The sequence below is a fragment of the Lolium rigidum genome, chromosome 3 (genome assembly GCF_022539505.1).
Source record: "Lolium rigidum isolate FL_2022 chromosome 3, APGP_CSIRO_Lrig_0.1, whole genome shotgun sequence".
Taxonomy (NCBI): Eukaryota; Viridiplantae; Streptophyta; class Magnoliopsida; order Poales; family Poaceae; genus Lolium; species Lolium rigidum.
This window is the reverse complement of record NC_061510.1, coordinates 82,856,444-82,873,873: the sequence shown is the minus strand read 5'-3', so window position 1 is coordinate 82,873,873 and position 17,430 is coordinate 82,856,444. Positions and strand designations below refer to the sequence as shown.

General features: G+C 44.9%; 1 protein-coding gene across 1 annotated transcript; it reads right to left on the bottom strand.

The window, feature by feature from the left end:
- Positions 1–15,649: 15,649 nt before the first annotated feature.
- Positions 15,650–16,930, bottom strand: LOC124701937 (serpin-Z1-like). Its single transcript, XM_047234042.1, has 2 exons — positions 16,559–16,930; positions 15,650–16,438 (listed from the first exon to the last, which is right to left on the bottom strand). The coding sequence occupies exons 1-2, from the start codon at positions 16,928–16,930 to the stop codon at positions 15,650–15,652; spliced, it is 1,161 nt and encodes a 386-aa protein (XP_047089998.1).
- Between the last annotated feature and the right edge of the window lie 500 nt (positions 16,931–17,430).

The following is a 17,430-nucleotide window of genomic DNA, read 5'->3' as shown; positions in this document are numbered from 1 at the left end:
GCTGGTAGTAGTACTCCTCTTGACGGTGCTATTTTTTTTTACTTTACTTCAGAGATTTAAACATTTCACATGGCATCTGCATAATTAAGATGCCCACAAGGCCACAACCGTTCACCATCTAAATTTATGGATACAAAAATGAAAACTCAATACACGAAAACCAAGTGGAACTGTATCGACGTCTAAGTCGGTAGAGATCCAATCCTTAGACCACGCTGACACCTCCGTAAAGAGGTCAGGGTTCTCCATGCGCTGAAGAGACGACCATAAATAAGGCAAAAAGGTGCACCGGTAGATAATCTGCATTAGAGAAGACTTTTTTTATCATTACTACATAACAAAAGCGAACAAATAAGCGCTCGCATTCTAGTAAGTATTTTAAACATAGATCCACTCCATTTGCCAGTTACCGGAAATAATAGTAACGCTACGTGGCGGATGTAAGGTAGAACCTATTTGGATGATTGACCATATAGACCTAACAAACTGCCATTGAAAGAATAAGTGTTTTGTTGCCTCATCCCGGTGACAAAAGACACATCTTTATTTCCCCGCCAATTACTTTTTGCAAGATTATCAGCACAACTTGGGCAGGATCTATCCTTACATAGGATATGTGAGATCATTTTTTAAAAGACAAAACATGTTAAATATTCACAAAAAATGACAATACACATCTATGTTACATATGCAACATCAAGAATTTGCTGCTTCAAATTCGACCTACACTTAGAGAACTAAAAATGATAAATTTGAGAGTGAATAGTGTGAAATACTGTTCACCCAAAGATTGCACTATTCACAATACATATTATCTTTTTTGTTTGTCTAACTGTAGGTAGAATTTGAAGAAAAAAATTATTGGACTTGTAGAAACAGCCCATAGGTATGTTGTATAAGAGTTTTAGATGTTTTCACAATTTCTAAATATAAATTTTATGTGTTGATCCTAGGAGGCTAGGATCTCACCTAAAGTAGAGATCCTATACAAGTCTCCCCCTCCCCCGCCCGAAAATACCATGCAATAACCTTAGTCTTTAGTGGTATCTTCATTTTCCAATCGACTTATATTGTTAGCAACCGACTCAATAGTCTGAATCAAAGCTCTATACATGGAATCCATCGAGCATTTACCATTCTCATTTAGGTTCCAACGAAACTCGCCCGACCTTTGCATCAAATGGACAATAGCCAAACGCTAAAGAAAGCATTCCAAGATGCAATCCGGGGCCAAAAAAGATATCTTATCAACGTTGCATTAGGTGGAGAGGACTCCGTCACCTTAGGTAAGGTATCACTTTTGTGACGTACAATATTGTACATAGATGGATATTATTCTCGAGAGTGGTATTTCCTAACCATTTATTCTCCTGGAACTTTATCTCTGATCCATTCTTAATAGAGAAAGAACTATATGTAAAGAAGTGCTTCTTCGTCGCCATCAGGCCAGCCCAGAAATAATATTCCCCATGTTTCACATAAACTTGGGATAATGCACTCAACCAACATTTTTATCCTTAGAATGGTTTGCCAAAACCCATTTTTCGTAAGTAGCTTGGACAACTATTTACCCAGAAGAACCATGTTCTTAATCTTAAGGTCATGCACACCTAGCCCTCCTTGATCTTTAGGGAGGCAAACAACACTCCATTTAGTAAGCCGGTATTTATTTTTCCCACTATTCCCTTGCCAAAAGAATCTTGATCTGAAATAATCGAGACAATGCAAGACTTCTTTGGGTAACTGGAAGAAGGAAACCTTATATATATTACCATATTGGTTAGTACTGAATTAATGAGATCCAATCTTCCACCTAGAAATGGTAATTTACCTTTTCAACTAATAACATGCTTTTGCAATCTATCATCGGCATGTTTCCATTCAGCATTGAGCCTCCAAAAAGTGAATCAGAATGTCTAAATAGCTAATTGTAAACTGACCCAAGTCTTGGCCGAAAAGCTTGCATAGAGGTCAGCCTCGTCTTGGTCTTCACCAAAACACAAAAACTCACTTTTATGGCAATGAATTTTCAGATCGAATAATTGCTTGAAGCTGACAAAATTAGTTTTAGGTTTCTGGCTTTTTCAACGTCATGTTCCGTAAATAGAATCGTATCATTTGCGTATTGAAGAATAAATCACCATCCACAAGTTGAGGAAATAATCCTTTAATTTGCCCATCAGCCTTTGCACTCACAATAACTATAACTAAAATATCCGTCACTATATTAAATAGCATGGGCGATAATGGACCATCTTGCCTTAAACTTTTTTCGTATGGAAGTATCAACAAACGTCATCGCTGACTTTGATGGCTATACTTCATCCAAAAATAAAGTTATGTATTTGAGCGTGCCACTCATCAGAAAAACCTTTCATTTTGAGTGCACCATTCATCTTCTAGCGATATAACCCATGGACTCTCTTATGCAAGGTTACAACACCATCCATGATATATCGTCCTTACATGAAGGGAGTTTGAGTAGGTCGAAGCACATGATCAAAAAATAAATTTAGACTAATAGTAACCGCTTTTGTGAAAATTTTAAAGCAAACATTAAGGATGTAGATCAGCCTATATTGTTGAATCTGTTTCATTAACTTTTGGCAGTAAAATGATCTCACTGAAATTAAGGTGAAACAGCTCAATTTGTCCGGCATGGAGAGCACCGAAAAGCTCCATCAAGTATGCTTTCTCCGAGAAGTTCTGATAGAACTCAGCTAGAAAAACATCGAGCTTTATTATGTTCCATGTGGAAAACTACCTTCTTTACTAATTTCTCCTCAGTAAGGAGCACTAAGGAGAGCATTTTCCTCATCGAAAACTTGAGGAATGCCATCTTAGGGTTTCCTCCATCAAAGTTACCTTTCTCTCGATCCACAAACAAACATTTATAATAATATGTTATATAAGATTTGAGCTGCCCGCATCCTTCAATCAAGTCCTCATCTTGTACAAGAGAATAAATGAGTTTCTTCTGATGTCTACCATTGACGATACTACGAAAGTGTAAGGGTACATTGCCCCTATGTGTGGTTTTGGTAATTAATGACAACCCCTATGAACTAATGTTTTCATTGAGTTTATATGAAGGAATATTCCATAGGTACTACTTGTATTCCATGTGTTGGATTCAAGTATGGATGCCATGAAGATAAAAGGTATACCTTGGGTATTGGCATCAAGATCATCGGTTATAAAGATACATATGTGATATGATCAAGAAGAAGAAATGAAGATGGAGTTCTTATGTGGAACTCAATATTAGCCATGCTCTATCTTATGTGAGTATGAGAAGATACAAGGATTGAGTTGGGAAAGTTCAAGATGAGCATCTCAAGTGGATCACATGCTTGAAGCTTGCCGTCCATTTGGTGATAATGGACATGTGAAGATGTGCATCAATGGAGCTTTCCCATCATAGTGTATGGGGGAGTATTTGTGAGTCTTCACGAAGCAACATTGATCAAGTGAGGCATTCGGCTTGTGTAGAGCTTGAAGAGTTATCATCAAGATCAAGCGGGATGCGCAAGGCAAAGGTATGGCCTTGCTAGGTTTTCCTTTTACCGGTCTCAAGGTGGATGATGGGAGACCGGATTATAGGATAGATAGCCGCACTATTAAGAGGGGCTTTCGGTTGGGTAACTTGATCACATCGTCTTAGGGAGCTCAATCCTTTGCATACTTTGCATATCCTTATTGCTTCTTGGTGTTTCTCTATGTGAGGTTCTTGAGCTTGTTGCTAGCTTTACAACAAGCCCAAGTTCATCGAAAACGGAGTTCGCATGCATCTTCTATTGCGTTTTCGAGGTTGGGTGATTTTACCGGTTATTCATGATATAAGGTTCTACCTTTTATATTCATGATAAAATCCCCTCCTACAGATTCTTGGGTTTTCACTTTCTATTAGATAGCATTCGTTGTTATCTTCCAAACAAAATTGGTTTCATGTTAATCGGAGTTCGGGAGCAATAGTTATTAAAGAAAAGGTAAAAGAAGAAAAAGAAAAAGAAAAGAAAAAAAAGGGGGGACGGCTGCCCGGTCTCCGACCGGTCGACCGGACCACCCGCCGGCCCGACCGGATGCCTGACCGGCCTCCCCAGCCCAGGCTCCGGTCAGACCGGCCTCTGTGGCCGGCTGGGCTGTGTTTTCTGCCCGTTTTTCTTCCTGTTTCTCTGTCTTTTTTCCCCAACGGTTTTATTTGCTCCTAGCTATAAATAGACCCTTCTTCCACCTTGAGCAACCACTTCTTCCCCATTCTCTCACCTCCATTGTTGCATTTGAAGAAGTTGCTCTCTCTCTTGTTCCCCCCCATGATTCTTGCTCATATTTGAGGATTTGAGAGAGGAGATCTAGATCTGCACTTCCACCAAACCAATTCTTCTCTAAGTGAGGGAATCTCTTGGGATCTAGATCTTGGAGTCTTTAGTTGACTTTCCCCCTTGTTCTTCCTCTCCAATCTCATCCTAGCATTCGTTGCTTTGGTGGGATTTGAGTGTGAAGGACTTGAACACCTCCGGTGTTCTTGCTTTGTATCATTGCATAGTGTTGAGCTCTCCACCACGATTTGTTCGAGTGAGAGACCGTGAGCTTGTTACTCTTGGAGGGTGACCTCCTAGTTGGCTTGGTGATTGGTGCTCCGGTGATCTCTTCAAGAAGATTGCGAAGAGGCCCGGGCTTCTCCTTCGTGGAGCTTGTGAAGTGGTTGTGGAGCTTGCCATCTCCGGAGCGGAGGAAAAGCTAACCATAAGGAAAGGGCCATTATCCTTCGTGGGTGTGGTTCGGAGAATAGGGTGAGCCTTCGTGGCGCGGGGAATCCTTCGTGGGACCTCCACTCCTCCAAACGTGACGTACCTTGTTGCAAAGCAAGGGAACACGGGAATACATCCTCGTCTCCGCGTGCCTCGGTTATTTCTATACCCGAGCTCTCTTTCCTTGTGATAGCCATCGTGCTTGAAGTACATATATCTTGCTATCACTTGTGCTACATATATCTTGTGCCTATCTTGCTTAGCTCTAGTTGCCATTGTCACATTTAGTTGAGCTTAGCATATCTAGGGTTTGTGCTTGTAAACTAAACATTAGTTTAATTCCGCATTCTTACAAGACAAATCCGAAAGAGTTTGTAATTGCCTATTCACCCCCCCCCCTCTAGGCGACATCTCGATCTTTCAGAAAGTATCTTGTATTCGAAGCCCCTTCCAAAATGAATTGGACCTTTGATCGTTGGTACGATTTGAAGTTCCTCTTCGCGCAAGAATCCAGCTAACTGAGCATTGGATTGACTTCTCAGTTCAATCTCCTGTGATAACGGCCTCACTTCTGCATTCTCTTCAATGTCGTCAATAATCGATGATAGTGCTATCTAGAGCAGAAAATTATCAAGTGTCATATGTTTTGTTTCCGTACGAGATAGATTGGAGGATTGGAAGTTTGGTCAACCGTGTAGTTGGCAGCATGGAGTGAGAGGGCCAGATAATTTGGATATGCTAAACCATCAGGAGATCACGCCTTAGGCCTCACCAGTCACCAGCCGAGTTAAGAGTTATCCAACCTAGTTATCTCTTTTGTGAACTATGATCGCTATATCTGGAAACATAGACTGAGTTCTACTGGCTATGTATTTGGCAATTGGGTCACCAGTACTAATGGAAGTGAGTCTGAAGTCAATTAGGGTTTGGTAATAGATGCAAATGAAGAGGGGACACTAACCTGAAGACTATTGGCTATGTATTTGGTGTCTTCATGTATGTTGATTTTTAAAAGAAAAAAGGTGTTGTCCCCATGGTTCCATTTCATGCAATCAACCAAGTCACAATGTTAAGAAAAGGAGAACTTATTGATAATTAGTTTAATTCTCAGTCAACCCCTAAAACATTGGACTGCATCATGATTTATGCTAGCATGCGTTGCAACAGAGGTTGAAACAGAAAAATTTCTAGCTTCACATATGGTTTCAATCGAGAAAAATGTATGGGCTAGTCGATCGCTTCATGGACCGTGCTCATAATGACTTGCAACATGGGTTAATAGTGCCCAAGACGTTGGATTACCTCGTGATTTGTGCTAGTCATGGAGTGGCAACGTGGGTTGAAACTAAGATTCAATGACATCACCTGACTGAGAATTAGTCACACCCAAAATAAAAAAGGCTACACAAAAGAAACCTATATCAAGAACCGGTGCCGAGGAGGAGAGAGAGACGATCATAAAGAAACCCATCTAGGGTTGCGTCTTTTGGACCATATAGGTAAAATTTTGTATCCATTGACTTTTGGACCTCTTTAGGAGGGTTTTCTACAACTCACTAAGGTGCGAGAAGAGGAATAGCTCGCCCACTCCTTCTCCTCTATCGTGTACATTGTAATTCGTGAATGAGTTGAGGTTGGCTCCATGCTTGTTGTGTGTAAATTAATTGTGTTTAAGTTTTGAGACATCAGTGGAGTATTAAGCAATGAACCTTCTTGGATATATACTAGGAGCATTGGCGTGGCGGCACGCCGCGCCGGTGATGTTATGTTTTTTCTGTATGGATTGGTTTCATTTACATAGATCTAGTATGTTACGCGTGGACTGAATCGTTGATAGCATGTATTTTTTTGGCTGTCATTGAGGTGAAAGAATGTACTATTTCTTTGAGCATTCGGTAGAGGTAATATAAGTTAGATAATACAGTAGACAATGCTAAGAAAACTGGAGTGCAAATTAGTTGGCAGTTCAATCAGTTTTTTTGGGTTGCATTTCATATTGCTACTGCGATTACATATTGGCTAGTGCGGTCAAGACATACTTCTACTGAATTACACAGTGGTAATAAGCTGGCCGATGATACTAATCTACAGTAGTAATACGCGTTAGAGAGTGCATTCGCTACCCGCATGGGTAGCTACACACCCATGCAGTATACCAATATGCAAGCCATATTAACTTGTTTTAGCTCGGTTTCCTAGTAGAACGTGGAATTCTAGTGTACAAAAGTGGTTTCCAAATTTTGATATGAATATTTTTTGATCAAAGTCAACTCACCAACGTATTTTGCATTGACTTTTTGAATATTGAGTTGACTTTGACAAAAAAAAGTTCAAATCAAAATTCGGAAACCACTTTTATACACTAGAATTCCACGTTCTACTAGGAAACTGAGCTAAAACAAGTTAATATGGCTTGCATATTGGTATACTGTATGGGTGTGTAGTTACCCATGCGGGTAGCAAGCTTCATCCGATACGCATTAATACTAACATAGATAGGTAGCAGCATGGTCAAAATTGATAGAACTAATGCATAAAAATTGGTAGAATAAAGGCAGATGGAAAATAACCTTGTTCCAAGATTCATCGGATGGTAATATAATAATTTCGATAACTGAAAAGCCACCAGGCTTTATATGTAGTAATGATCTAATTTTCGATCCAATCATTATTGCATCAAGATGAAGAAATGAATTAAAAGACAGAAAGGTTAATAGATGTGCAAATCTAACTGATTTACTATTTGTGTCGCAATAGAACCGAGTGGACCGGAAATAGGAGCAAAATACAAAGAACACCCACATTGTTTCTTCAAAACTGTCTTAAATTTAAATTTATAGAACGGAGACAGTAAAAAGTGTCATAGTACGATTCAAGATAGATGTAGCAACTTACAATATAGTTCATAAAAAGGGAATATGGCTCTAACAAAAAAATAGTACTCTTGTATACAACTTACAACATAGAGCTTACATTATGATCTCTGGATTTGGCATTCTTTCGTTGGCATGGCGGGATCGCATAGTGATATCAATGTGCTGCAACGCTCTCCGTTGTTCTCGAAACTTGTGGAAGGTTATGCTCCACCATGCAACTATGAGATCGATGGCAATCACAATACCAAAGGCTACTATCTAGCCGATGATATTTACCAAACATGGCGACATTTGTCAAGACAACATGCATTTGGTGTGCTTTAAGTTTAATTTGCTATTGTTCGGTATCCTGCTCTTTGTTGGTCTCATGACCAATTGTGGGAGGTGATGGAAGCTTGTGTGATCATGCACAACATGATCATCGAGAATGACTGCAAGACTCGAGCCAGACATGTTGGTCCCTATGAGTGTCAAGAACCTCTTGCGGAGGTTGATCACCAAGTGCTTACAGAGTTTGCTGATTTCCTCGTCATTCATACGGAAATCAGTGATAGCATTGTTCAGGCTCAACTGCAATATGATCTCGTAGAGCATATATGGAGGCTCAAAGGAGAGATATCAACCGCATCGGCGCCTTGATCTAGCCTAACTTCTATTTGTTTGATTTTAGTTGTTTGTCACTTTCAGTTTGGAAATAATATTGTCAAACATATTTACTTGTGTGCTATGTTTAAATTGATTATGTCTTCAAATACCCTAAACACACACAAAAAAAGAAACGGAGGCCACGTTGGGGACGCGGCTAGTTAGGGACGTGCCCTAAAAGCGGCACCACGCCGTGACGTCCCCAAAACGGTTGACCGCTCGATGTATTCGAGAGACAAAAGGAAGTGCAACTTTCCGAAGAAGGAATAATTTCGGGCACGTCTAAGGTTAAAATGAACAATTGCTCGCGATCACCTCTGTTGATCTAGTTGCCTCCTGTAAACAATGTCCAATTAAGTAGTACTAGTAAAATTGCACGTGCAACGCACGATTCCTATTCTTCATCTTTATAGTCACAACATATTAATTACTTGCAACATATTATAATTCATCCCTAGTTTGAAGCAGACGCGACACAGAAAGAAAATGAGCGTACGCATGATACCTTATTTTTGCACGGACATGTCCGCCGGGAAAACTTCTGCATACATGTGCAATAAATATAGCTTGTCTAACATAGCAAAGCTAAAACATAAAAAAAAAACGCCCTCTATACTCCTTCAGTTATCTAGTAAACTGAGCCGATTTGTGTCCAGCAATCGACTGAGCAACAATTAGGATCAATCTCTGAGATTAACTTCTGTAGGCTCGTACTCAATTGCTGGTCGCACCTGCTATGCTTGTGTCTCCGTCATCATCTACCTCATCCACCCTGCTATATTTCTTCAGATCTATCATCGGAAAAGGTCAGCAGGATGCTTAGCACAGGCTGAAGAAACTAAACAAATAACATACACACAAATATGTTCGGTACTATCTTTGTTCCAAATTGTAAGATGTTTTGGTAGTCTATTTTATCCCACCAAAATATCTTAAATTTGGAATGAATGTAGTAGCAAGTTAGCACAATACAACTTCAGATATCATATCATGTCACAATGATGAGTGAAAAAATTAAATCCATCAAAAAACAGATTTAAATGTTACCTTTGTGCAGCAAACGGTAGTGTAATTTCCGCTGTCAGGATTTTACTTGGAGCAATTCTGAACCATGTGTCTATTTGACTGGAGTATGATGCATGCACAATGCTAGAATAGACAGTAAAAAAATCATGTATGAAAAACACGAACTTTGCAGGGCATTTTACTTCTGTTTATATCACTCACAGCAATGCAGGGTGTAAGTGAAGGCAAAAATAGTGTTTGCATACATGATTCCCTTCTTTTGCTTGTGCAGCAGTACTCATTATAACAGTAACTATTGGTGAGGGAAACAGAGAAAAAAATCTGTACAAACGAAGTGTTCATCTTCATCTAAATGCAAATTTTATGCCCTAAGCGATATTAGCTAGCTACAACATAAACTGAACTTCTGTTAGAGGAGAGGTATCAATATACAAAACGATTCAAGAGAACAAGTGAGATATGATTGCTACCATCATTAGTGGATAGAGATGAGTCTGACCAACATTCTGGATTGTCAAAAACGAACTATGGTCCAGCACATTATACGGATTTAGCTTCTGCTTGATGATTTCTCTGAGGAAATATGGTGTATCCAAAGTCTTTGGATCTGCAGAATTAGCTTTAGCAAATTAACATGTAGAGATTCCGTTGCCTGTAGCAAATTAACATGTAGACGTTCTGTTGCCTGTATAATCAGTAGGAAATCTAAAAAAATAGAAGTAACAGGACTAATATGACAGCATCACTTTCCAAAAGAGATTACATCTTTAGGACAAACAACTGTATGTAAAGTAAGATTTACACCATGACAGAGAATATATATCCAACAAAACACCACCGGTAGCAGTACAGCCGATGGTGCAGAAGCGATGCGCCTTAAGATGGACAAATACAATGTCTCCGTATAATCTTCGGAAGACAAGACCAATGTCTCCAAATCATGAATACATACTCCAGCTGTTCAGATTATTGTCCAGTCTTAAAAAGAATAAGAGCATCTCCAGTCGCGTCCCCCAAACCGTCCCCCAAACCGCGCCGGATTGAGCGTTTGGGGGACGTGTTTCGTTCGTGCCGCGTTTGGGGGACGTCGCTCTCCAGTCGCGTCCCCCAAACAAAATTTCGCAAATTTTAAACTTAACTAGATTCGATTAGATTCGTCCAAACTTACATAGATTCGAACGAAATTTGACTAACTTTAAAACTAAACCTAATCTAGAACCACTTGCGGCGGCCGGAGGCGTCGTAGTACTGCTGGAAGTTGTACATCTCGTCGGTGGACGACCTCCTCGCTTGACGCGCTCGTCGACGGGCTCGTCCACGGGCTCGTCCTTCACCAAGCCGCTTGGTCCTGCCTCGCCGTCGTCGGTGAGGTCCACCAGCGGCTTGCCGGAGTCGCGGATGGACATGGCGATCGCCGCGTCCAGGTTGCCCCTCCAGGCGTCCTTGTCATCCATGGATGCCAAGAACACCGCCCGCAGCCCTGGGCAGTCCTCGGGGTCGTCGCTGCTGGCGATGAGCCGCTGCTGCCGCTCGTACTCCGCCCGGCAGCGCCGCTGCGGACGCTTCCTCCGGCTCCTCCTTCACCTCCGGCTTCGGGATGAGGAGGGCGCCGCCGCGCCTCCCTTGCTGCCGCCCGCTGCCGCTACCGCCACGCCTCGTGTTGACGGGCGTCGCCGGCTCCTCCTTGACCTCCCGTTTGGGAACGGTGTACGGCGCCGACCGATACGACGAGGACGGCGTCGATCGCGCCGGCCCCGAGGAAGAAGAGTGCGAGGAGGACGAGTACGTCGTCCTCCTCGGCTGCCATTGAGGAGACGGCGGCGGCGACGGCGGCATCTCCAGCCTTGGAGCGCCGTTGCGGAGGCCGCGGATGACGTTCTCGAGGGTGCGCCCGGAACGCCCCGGAACGAGGCGCGGCCTTCCTCGTTCCAGCTGTTGGGCCCGCCGATGAGGCCGGTGGTGCTGTGCATCTCGACGTCGTACTTGGCCTTGAAGTACGTGACCCACCAGTCGTCGTTGTCCTTGGCCGCCCATGTCGGATCCGCCCGCTCCTCGGCGGTGAGTTGAGCCCGACGGGCCTTGATGGCGTCCCACCATTGCTGCGTGCGCGGCTTCGGCGGCGGCGGAACGCCAATGCCGTTCACGGCCATCTTCCAGCCGCCGCTGCTTGGCAGCCGCATGTCCGGCGGGGCTGGATACCGGGCGTGGTACAGCGCCCACGCCTCCGCCACGGTGAGGCTGCCGCGGCCGAAGCCGTTCGCCGCGGCGATCTTGCGGGAGGACGAGCTCGACATTTTTTGAGCGGCGAGGAGAGGATCCGGGAAGGGGAGGCGGCGGCGACGAGAAGGATTATGATGAGCGGCGATAAGCCGGAGGGCGTCTTAAAACAGCGGCGGCAGCGGGTGGTTGCACGCAATAACTCCGGCGCGGACGGCCACGCGGCCATGTACGACGAGACGCGTCCCTGCGTCGCTCGGGAAAACGGGGACGCCATTAACGTCGCTTGACCAAAGGTAGGCGACGGGGTTTTAGCCTTCCGTGCCGCCGGCGCGTCGGGCCCGCGTCGGTTGGCCTCGCGTTTCGTTGTGTCCGGCGTCCCCGGAGCGTCCCCTGTGGGACGGGGACGGGCTCGGGGCGCCGGACACCGTATCGGGCCGCGCCGGACAAAAATGGGCTTTGGGGGACGCGGCTGGAACGGTTTTTTTGTCCGGCGCGCCCCAAATCGCTTTGGGGGACGGTTTGGGGGACGCGACTGGAGATGCTCTAAGTTCTTTGAGGCATCTCTACTACTTATAAAGGCATGAAGTACCGTTGAAAAATTCAATCTCAACCATCCATCGGAGTTGATCTAACGCTCCAGAATAACTTCTTCTCCCACCCCGAAGACTAATTTCCATGACCACATGAACGCCCCACCCATCCTGTTTAGATCCGAAAATCAAGCAAATTAACTGCCTCGCACGTCCCCTTTCTTTTCTGATGGACACTTCCTTCCTCCTCGCAAAGGTCTTGAGGCAGATTTCGTTCCCTATGGTGCCGTCTCCACGAGATTCGCCGACCAACTCTCACACGGATGAGATGGATTGGACGCCGCCATCACCTGCCAGTTGCTCGCGCTCCGGTATGCTACCGCCACGCATCAACGGATACGCAATCTAGATGAATCGCTTCGCCTCGTGCCTCCCCGCTCGCGAATGGAGGCCGCCGCCGAGACCGACGGTCTTCGCTGCATTCCGATCGATAACAGCCGCTGAAGCCCGCCATGCTCTCTCTCTCACCCTCCGTACGTACTGCATATTTATGTCTTCAAAAGTTACAGATGTACTTCATTCTCCTGGAAAGCGCTCCTAAGGTAAATTGTTCCCATAACTATGTGTTCTGCTTGAATGGTATAGTACCTGTACGGTGTAGCTATTAAGATGTGTCATTGACATTGAGATAAAGTAGGTAATCGATGGGATGTCAAAAATTGAGATTGAAACTAACTAATTACAGGTTCATTTTTCAATTTTATTTGCATAATGGCTTAATGCGCTGTGTAGATAAAAATGTGAGGATTTTAATAATTTATTTTTACAGTTATTGTAGTACTGCAGCAGCACCCCTCACCAAGATTACTACAACGTAGCTTTTGGCCAACAGATATCGCTCATTAATATGATGTTCCCGCTGTTGCCGGGTGCCTTGACTGCCGCCATCTGATCCTGGCCGATGGTATTTGTGCCCCTCCCATGGTTACTTCTCTTCAATGATAACCTGGCCGATGGATATATCTGTCAAATTGATGTGAGTATTCTCACAGATTAACACATGCACGGAGAATTTTAGTTCAGATTGGTGTACAATATACTGAGCATGGATATCCTGTGGCTGAGTTCTCACAGGCAGTATTAAGAGTATTCACCAAGATGGATAACGAAAGGCAATTGTAATAATCTGATCGCATGTACATGAACCTTCTATGCATTGTTCGTGCTTGCTGAAGCTGAATGTCTTTATATGATGTTAAGATATGCAATGCAAAGGGCATCAGAATGATTGTGATACCGAAGTTGGGACATAGCTCTATTGTTGATCACTTTAGTTCCCTGATGTCTGCGTGGCATGGACAATATAGGGCTTCTGTGAATAACCTTCTTTCATAATGCATGAAAACAGCACGAGTGGAAAGATTTATCTAAAAGGTAATCCAAAATTTGTTGGCGATGATGAAAGGTTTTGTAACACATTACGTATAAACTTCAAATTCAGATTCTAAACTATTTTCTTGTCGTTCAGAATATATGTAATGATAAATTGAAAGATTAGTACATGAGCTGGATATTTTTCCATTGTATTGCTTACTCGTTATTCTATTTGTTATGGATATATTCAGGTTAGATTGGACCATGGAGCTGAAAGCTGCAGTTGTATACATGTATTTCATGTTCACCTACATTTTTTCAGGATTGATCGCTGCCATCCTCACGCCTCACGTCGTTGGGGCGATTTGACCATGGCTGCCAAGCGCGGCTCATTGCATCCTTTTCTCGATGGCGCCCGCGAAAGACCCTGCAAAGCGGGAACTTCAGCAACATATACTATCTGACACTCCACCTATGTCACGGACTAATGAGGCTAAGGACTCTGAATTATGAATTTGAAGCTAATATGGTCTTCTACTGCCATGGGAGATGGGCTCATGATATGTGCGTATTTCAGAGAATTGGTGAGCTATAAAGACAGCGATAAATTGTTGTTGCGAGGTGCAGCATGATGCTTTCAGTGAAAGGATGGAGGAGAGTTTGTAAATAGCAAATGCATCGTGGAAGACATGAGGTATAAGGTATACATTCTTGTGTGTGTTACCAATACCATGTGCGATTATGTTAGACTGTATTGTTGAAACGAGCATAATTTATTTTGTGCTTTGATATAACTTAGTACTGGATTATGGTCTCTCACGTGTGAATCAAATATTTTATTTTTCTTGAAAATGAAATGAGACCTCGACCTCGCTCACATGCCAAGCGTCTTCACCTCAGTTTGGTTACCAGTTATTATGTGCTGGTACTAATGTTTATATATATATGTATGAAATTCAAATGGATTGTACACGTGCCCTGCTACTAGTTAGCACAAACACCTAGACTGCAGTACCCAGAGATTTATGAAGACGGAGGAGTATAACAAAAAGATGTCAGACATATACTCGGTATGGAGAAGCAGACCTTGGTGAGTTCCTCAAGCAATAATCCTATAGCTACGGACTGGTGGGTGAGTCCGTAAGCAATTTTTGTAAGAGCATTGCTGTTCCTCAAGACAGGGAGCACGCGAGGCAACACCGAAGATATGAAGTTGTTGGATAGTGTCAGAGGTGGAATTTAATTGTATTGCCTTCAGATGGAGATTCAGATCAGTGATAATACTCACGGTTAACAAAGGACAATAAGGTTGAGATTTTACCTTATTTCCTGAATCAAAATAAGCAGATGTCCACCAAGAGTCGAAGATGAACTTGAATGGCGAGTTGACAACATTGTTCATTACACGAAACTGAGTCAAAGCGGAGGAATCAAATGCCTCGATGGAAGTGATGACGCAGAAAACTCGGACTGCTTTGCGGCGGTCAGTAGGTGAGCGCCGGATCAAAGTAGTGGTACCGGCAGCAGCAATAGGCGAGGAAGGTGCGCGGCTTGACCACGGGCAAGCGTGAGGATTGTTGCGGAGGTCCTCCTGACGCTTCAGCGTTGGATCACGTCGGGGAAGCCGCACTCCGCCTCCGGTAGCGGCGGCGGCGGCGAGCGAGGACAGGGGTCGGCATTGGATGATGCGTTGGTGCAGGGAGCACGGTTGTGCCGATGCTGGGGCCTGGGTGGTCCAGCGCGGTGGGCAGCGCAGGGCTGCATGGCGAGGAAGCACCAGGCGGCGAGGGGCGCGTTGGCGAGGAGCGACGAAATACGGCGTGCAATCAATCCCCGTGATTTTGGGGATGCAATTAATTGAGGAATCGGTGCTGCGAAAATTTTGTTCCAACCGCGGAGCGGCCATGATCCGTGAAAACAGGGGGAGCGGTGGGGGAGAACGGGGCGTTCTGGTCCGTTTGATCAAGCCATATGAACGATCCAGATCTAATTTTCCCATAAACTTCTTGCCTTTATAAGTAGTGGAAATGGAAATGGAGATGGAGATGTATACAACATGCGATGGACAAAATAAATGATATTACATGTAGTAGGAAATTGCCGGTGCTGATTTATGGATCAAACAAAGTTTGTTGCCAGCAACAGATGATATTTCCCCTTTTTATTTTTATTTTTCAGTATCATTCCACCCCGATGCATGCAGGAGAGAACACGGCTACTGGTAGAACTAGAGCAGAGGATTGACGACCTGCCCTGCGAAAAGCACAATGCCGCTCCGGTCCTCGGTGACGAGGAACATGAACGGGTGGTCCGCCACGAAGTCGACACGTTCAGGCTCCTCATCATCCTCGAGGCAGAACCCCGCCATCATCTCAGCTTCGGTCGCCGCAGCGGCCATGGTGCCGTCCTCGTCGACCTCAACGACGCACTGGTGAAGCACGCTGCCCACCGCGAGAGGCTCCGAGCAGTCGACCATCTCCGCGAAGTCACGTGAAAAGACGAACGGGCGCTCCAGACCCAGATCCTTGAGAAGTCCCGACGCCTCTATCTTGAAGGACGCCTTGAACTTGGGGATCCTGAAGTCCCCCACCTTGACCGCCTGTTGAGGGACGCAGCGGTCCAGGAGCCCGGAAGTGTCGGAGCTGAGCTCGCGGACCAGCGCCTGTAAGCCGTCGCGGCCGTCGGGGAGGTAGATGTGCATGCTGAACCGGTGGTTGCCGCGGCACTCGTAGGGCAGCCGCAGGACTTTGAAGCCGGCATGGCAGCTGATGTACTGGCTGTTTGTGTTCCTCATGAACGGCACGCGCACAGGCCTGCTCTCGTCGGGCAAGAAGAAGTCGCCGTCCTTGGTGTCGTCCGGGTCGAAGGGGTCGAGCCATGTGCCTCTCAGGTAGAGCGCGTTGCCGATGACGAGGACGGAGCCGCTGCTAAGGTGGCCGTCCGGCATGAGGTCTGTGATGAGGCCGCCCGTCTTGCACTCGAACCACCGGTTGATCTCGACTCTCGCCTCCTCAGCCTTTCGTTGAGCATGTAGTACATCAAAGCATGCAGAGCAGAGGCGATCGAATCTAGCTAATCCAAATTCCGCAAAAACTCTAGAAAGAAATGTTATTATTGCTAGTAGATCATCAGTTACCTTTTCTTGGAAAGGCATGGCACAAGCCGCGGCCTTGTACTGGGAGGCGACCTTCTCTGCAAAGGCGGGCCTAAGCCGGAACGACGAGTCCACCCAAACGCCTACCGCGCACCGGACGTCGGGCTCCGCGCCCCTTTCCCCGGCGAGGATACCGGAGGCTACATGGGAGGCGAGGGATGCATGTGCCGTTCCGCCGGAGGGGCCCAGGAAGGAGACGATCTGGTCGAGGGTGTCGCCCGTGGCACCAGCAGCCAGAAGCACCAGAACGGAGTGGAAGGAGAGCGGTGAGAGGGCTAGGTTGGCTTTGTCGCTGCCGAGGTGGAGCAGGAGCCGCGTGGAGAGGGCGGCAAGGTCGCGGACGGCGTCCGTCATGCCCTCCGTGTTCATCGCAGCAGTGGACAATGGTGAACGTGCGGCGGCGCGGTGTACTACAGTACTGATCTGCAGCGGATCGAAGTAGAGGGAGGGCACCTCAGGCACGCTGCGAATTAGCTGGAGTACTTCCTCAACACGCACGGCCGCACGGGTGGCTTTTTTGTAGCCCAAGGCGAGGTGTTAATTTGTCTTGTTGTCTTCGTTTTTCTGCGGTGGATGGCATTCCTCCAGAAATTTCCTCGAGTAATAAACCTTTATTGAGTGAAATAATAGTATGCCTTAGCTGTGAAGTTATGGCTATAACTGAAAGATTTTCTTTCGGTGGCGTACTTTTTTTTTTTTCTGAGGGTAGTATGGTTTCTTTCTTTTTTTCTTTCTGTTTCGATATAAAAAGATGTTCAAATATAAAAGAAACATTTAAATTTAAAAAACATATAAAGTTCAAAATTTAAAAGTGTGGATTAAAAAATCTTAAAATTTCAAATAAATAATCAAAC

Excerpts from the sequence above, each read along its gene's own strand:
- LOC124701937 (XM_047234042.1), bottom strand. The coding sequence starts at position 16,930 with ATGACGGACGCCGTCCGCGACCTTGCCGCCCTCTCCACGCGGCTCCTG. Across the intron at positions 16,439-16,558 it reads CCATGCCTTTCCAAGAAAAG|GCTGAGGAGGCGAGAGTCGA; the intron begins GTAACTGATGAT and ends GCTCAACGAAAG.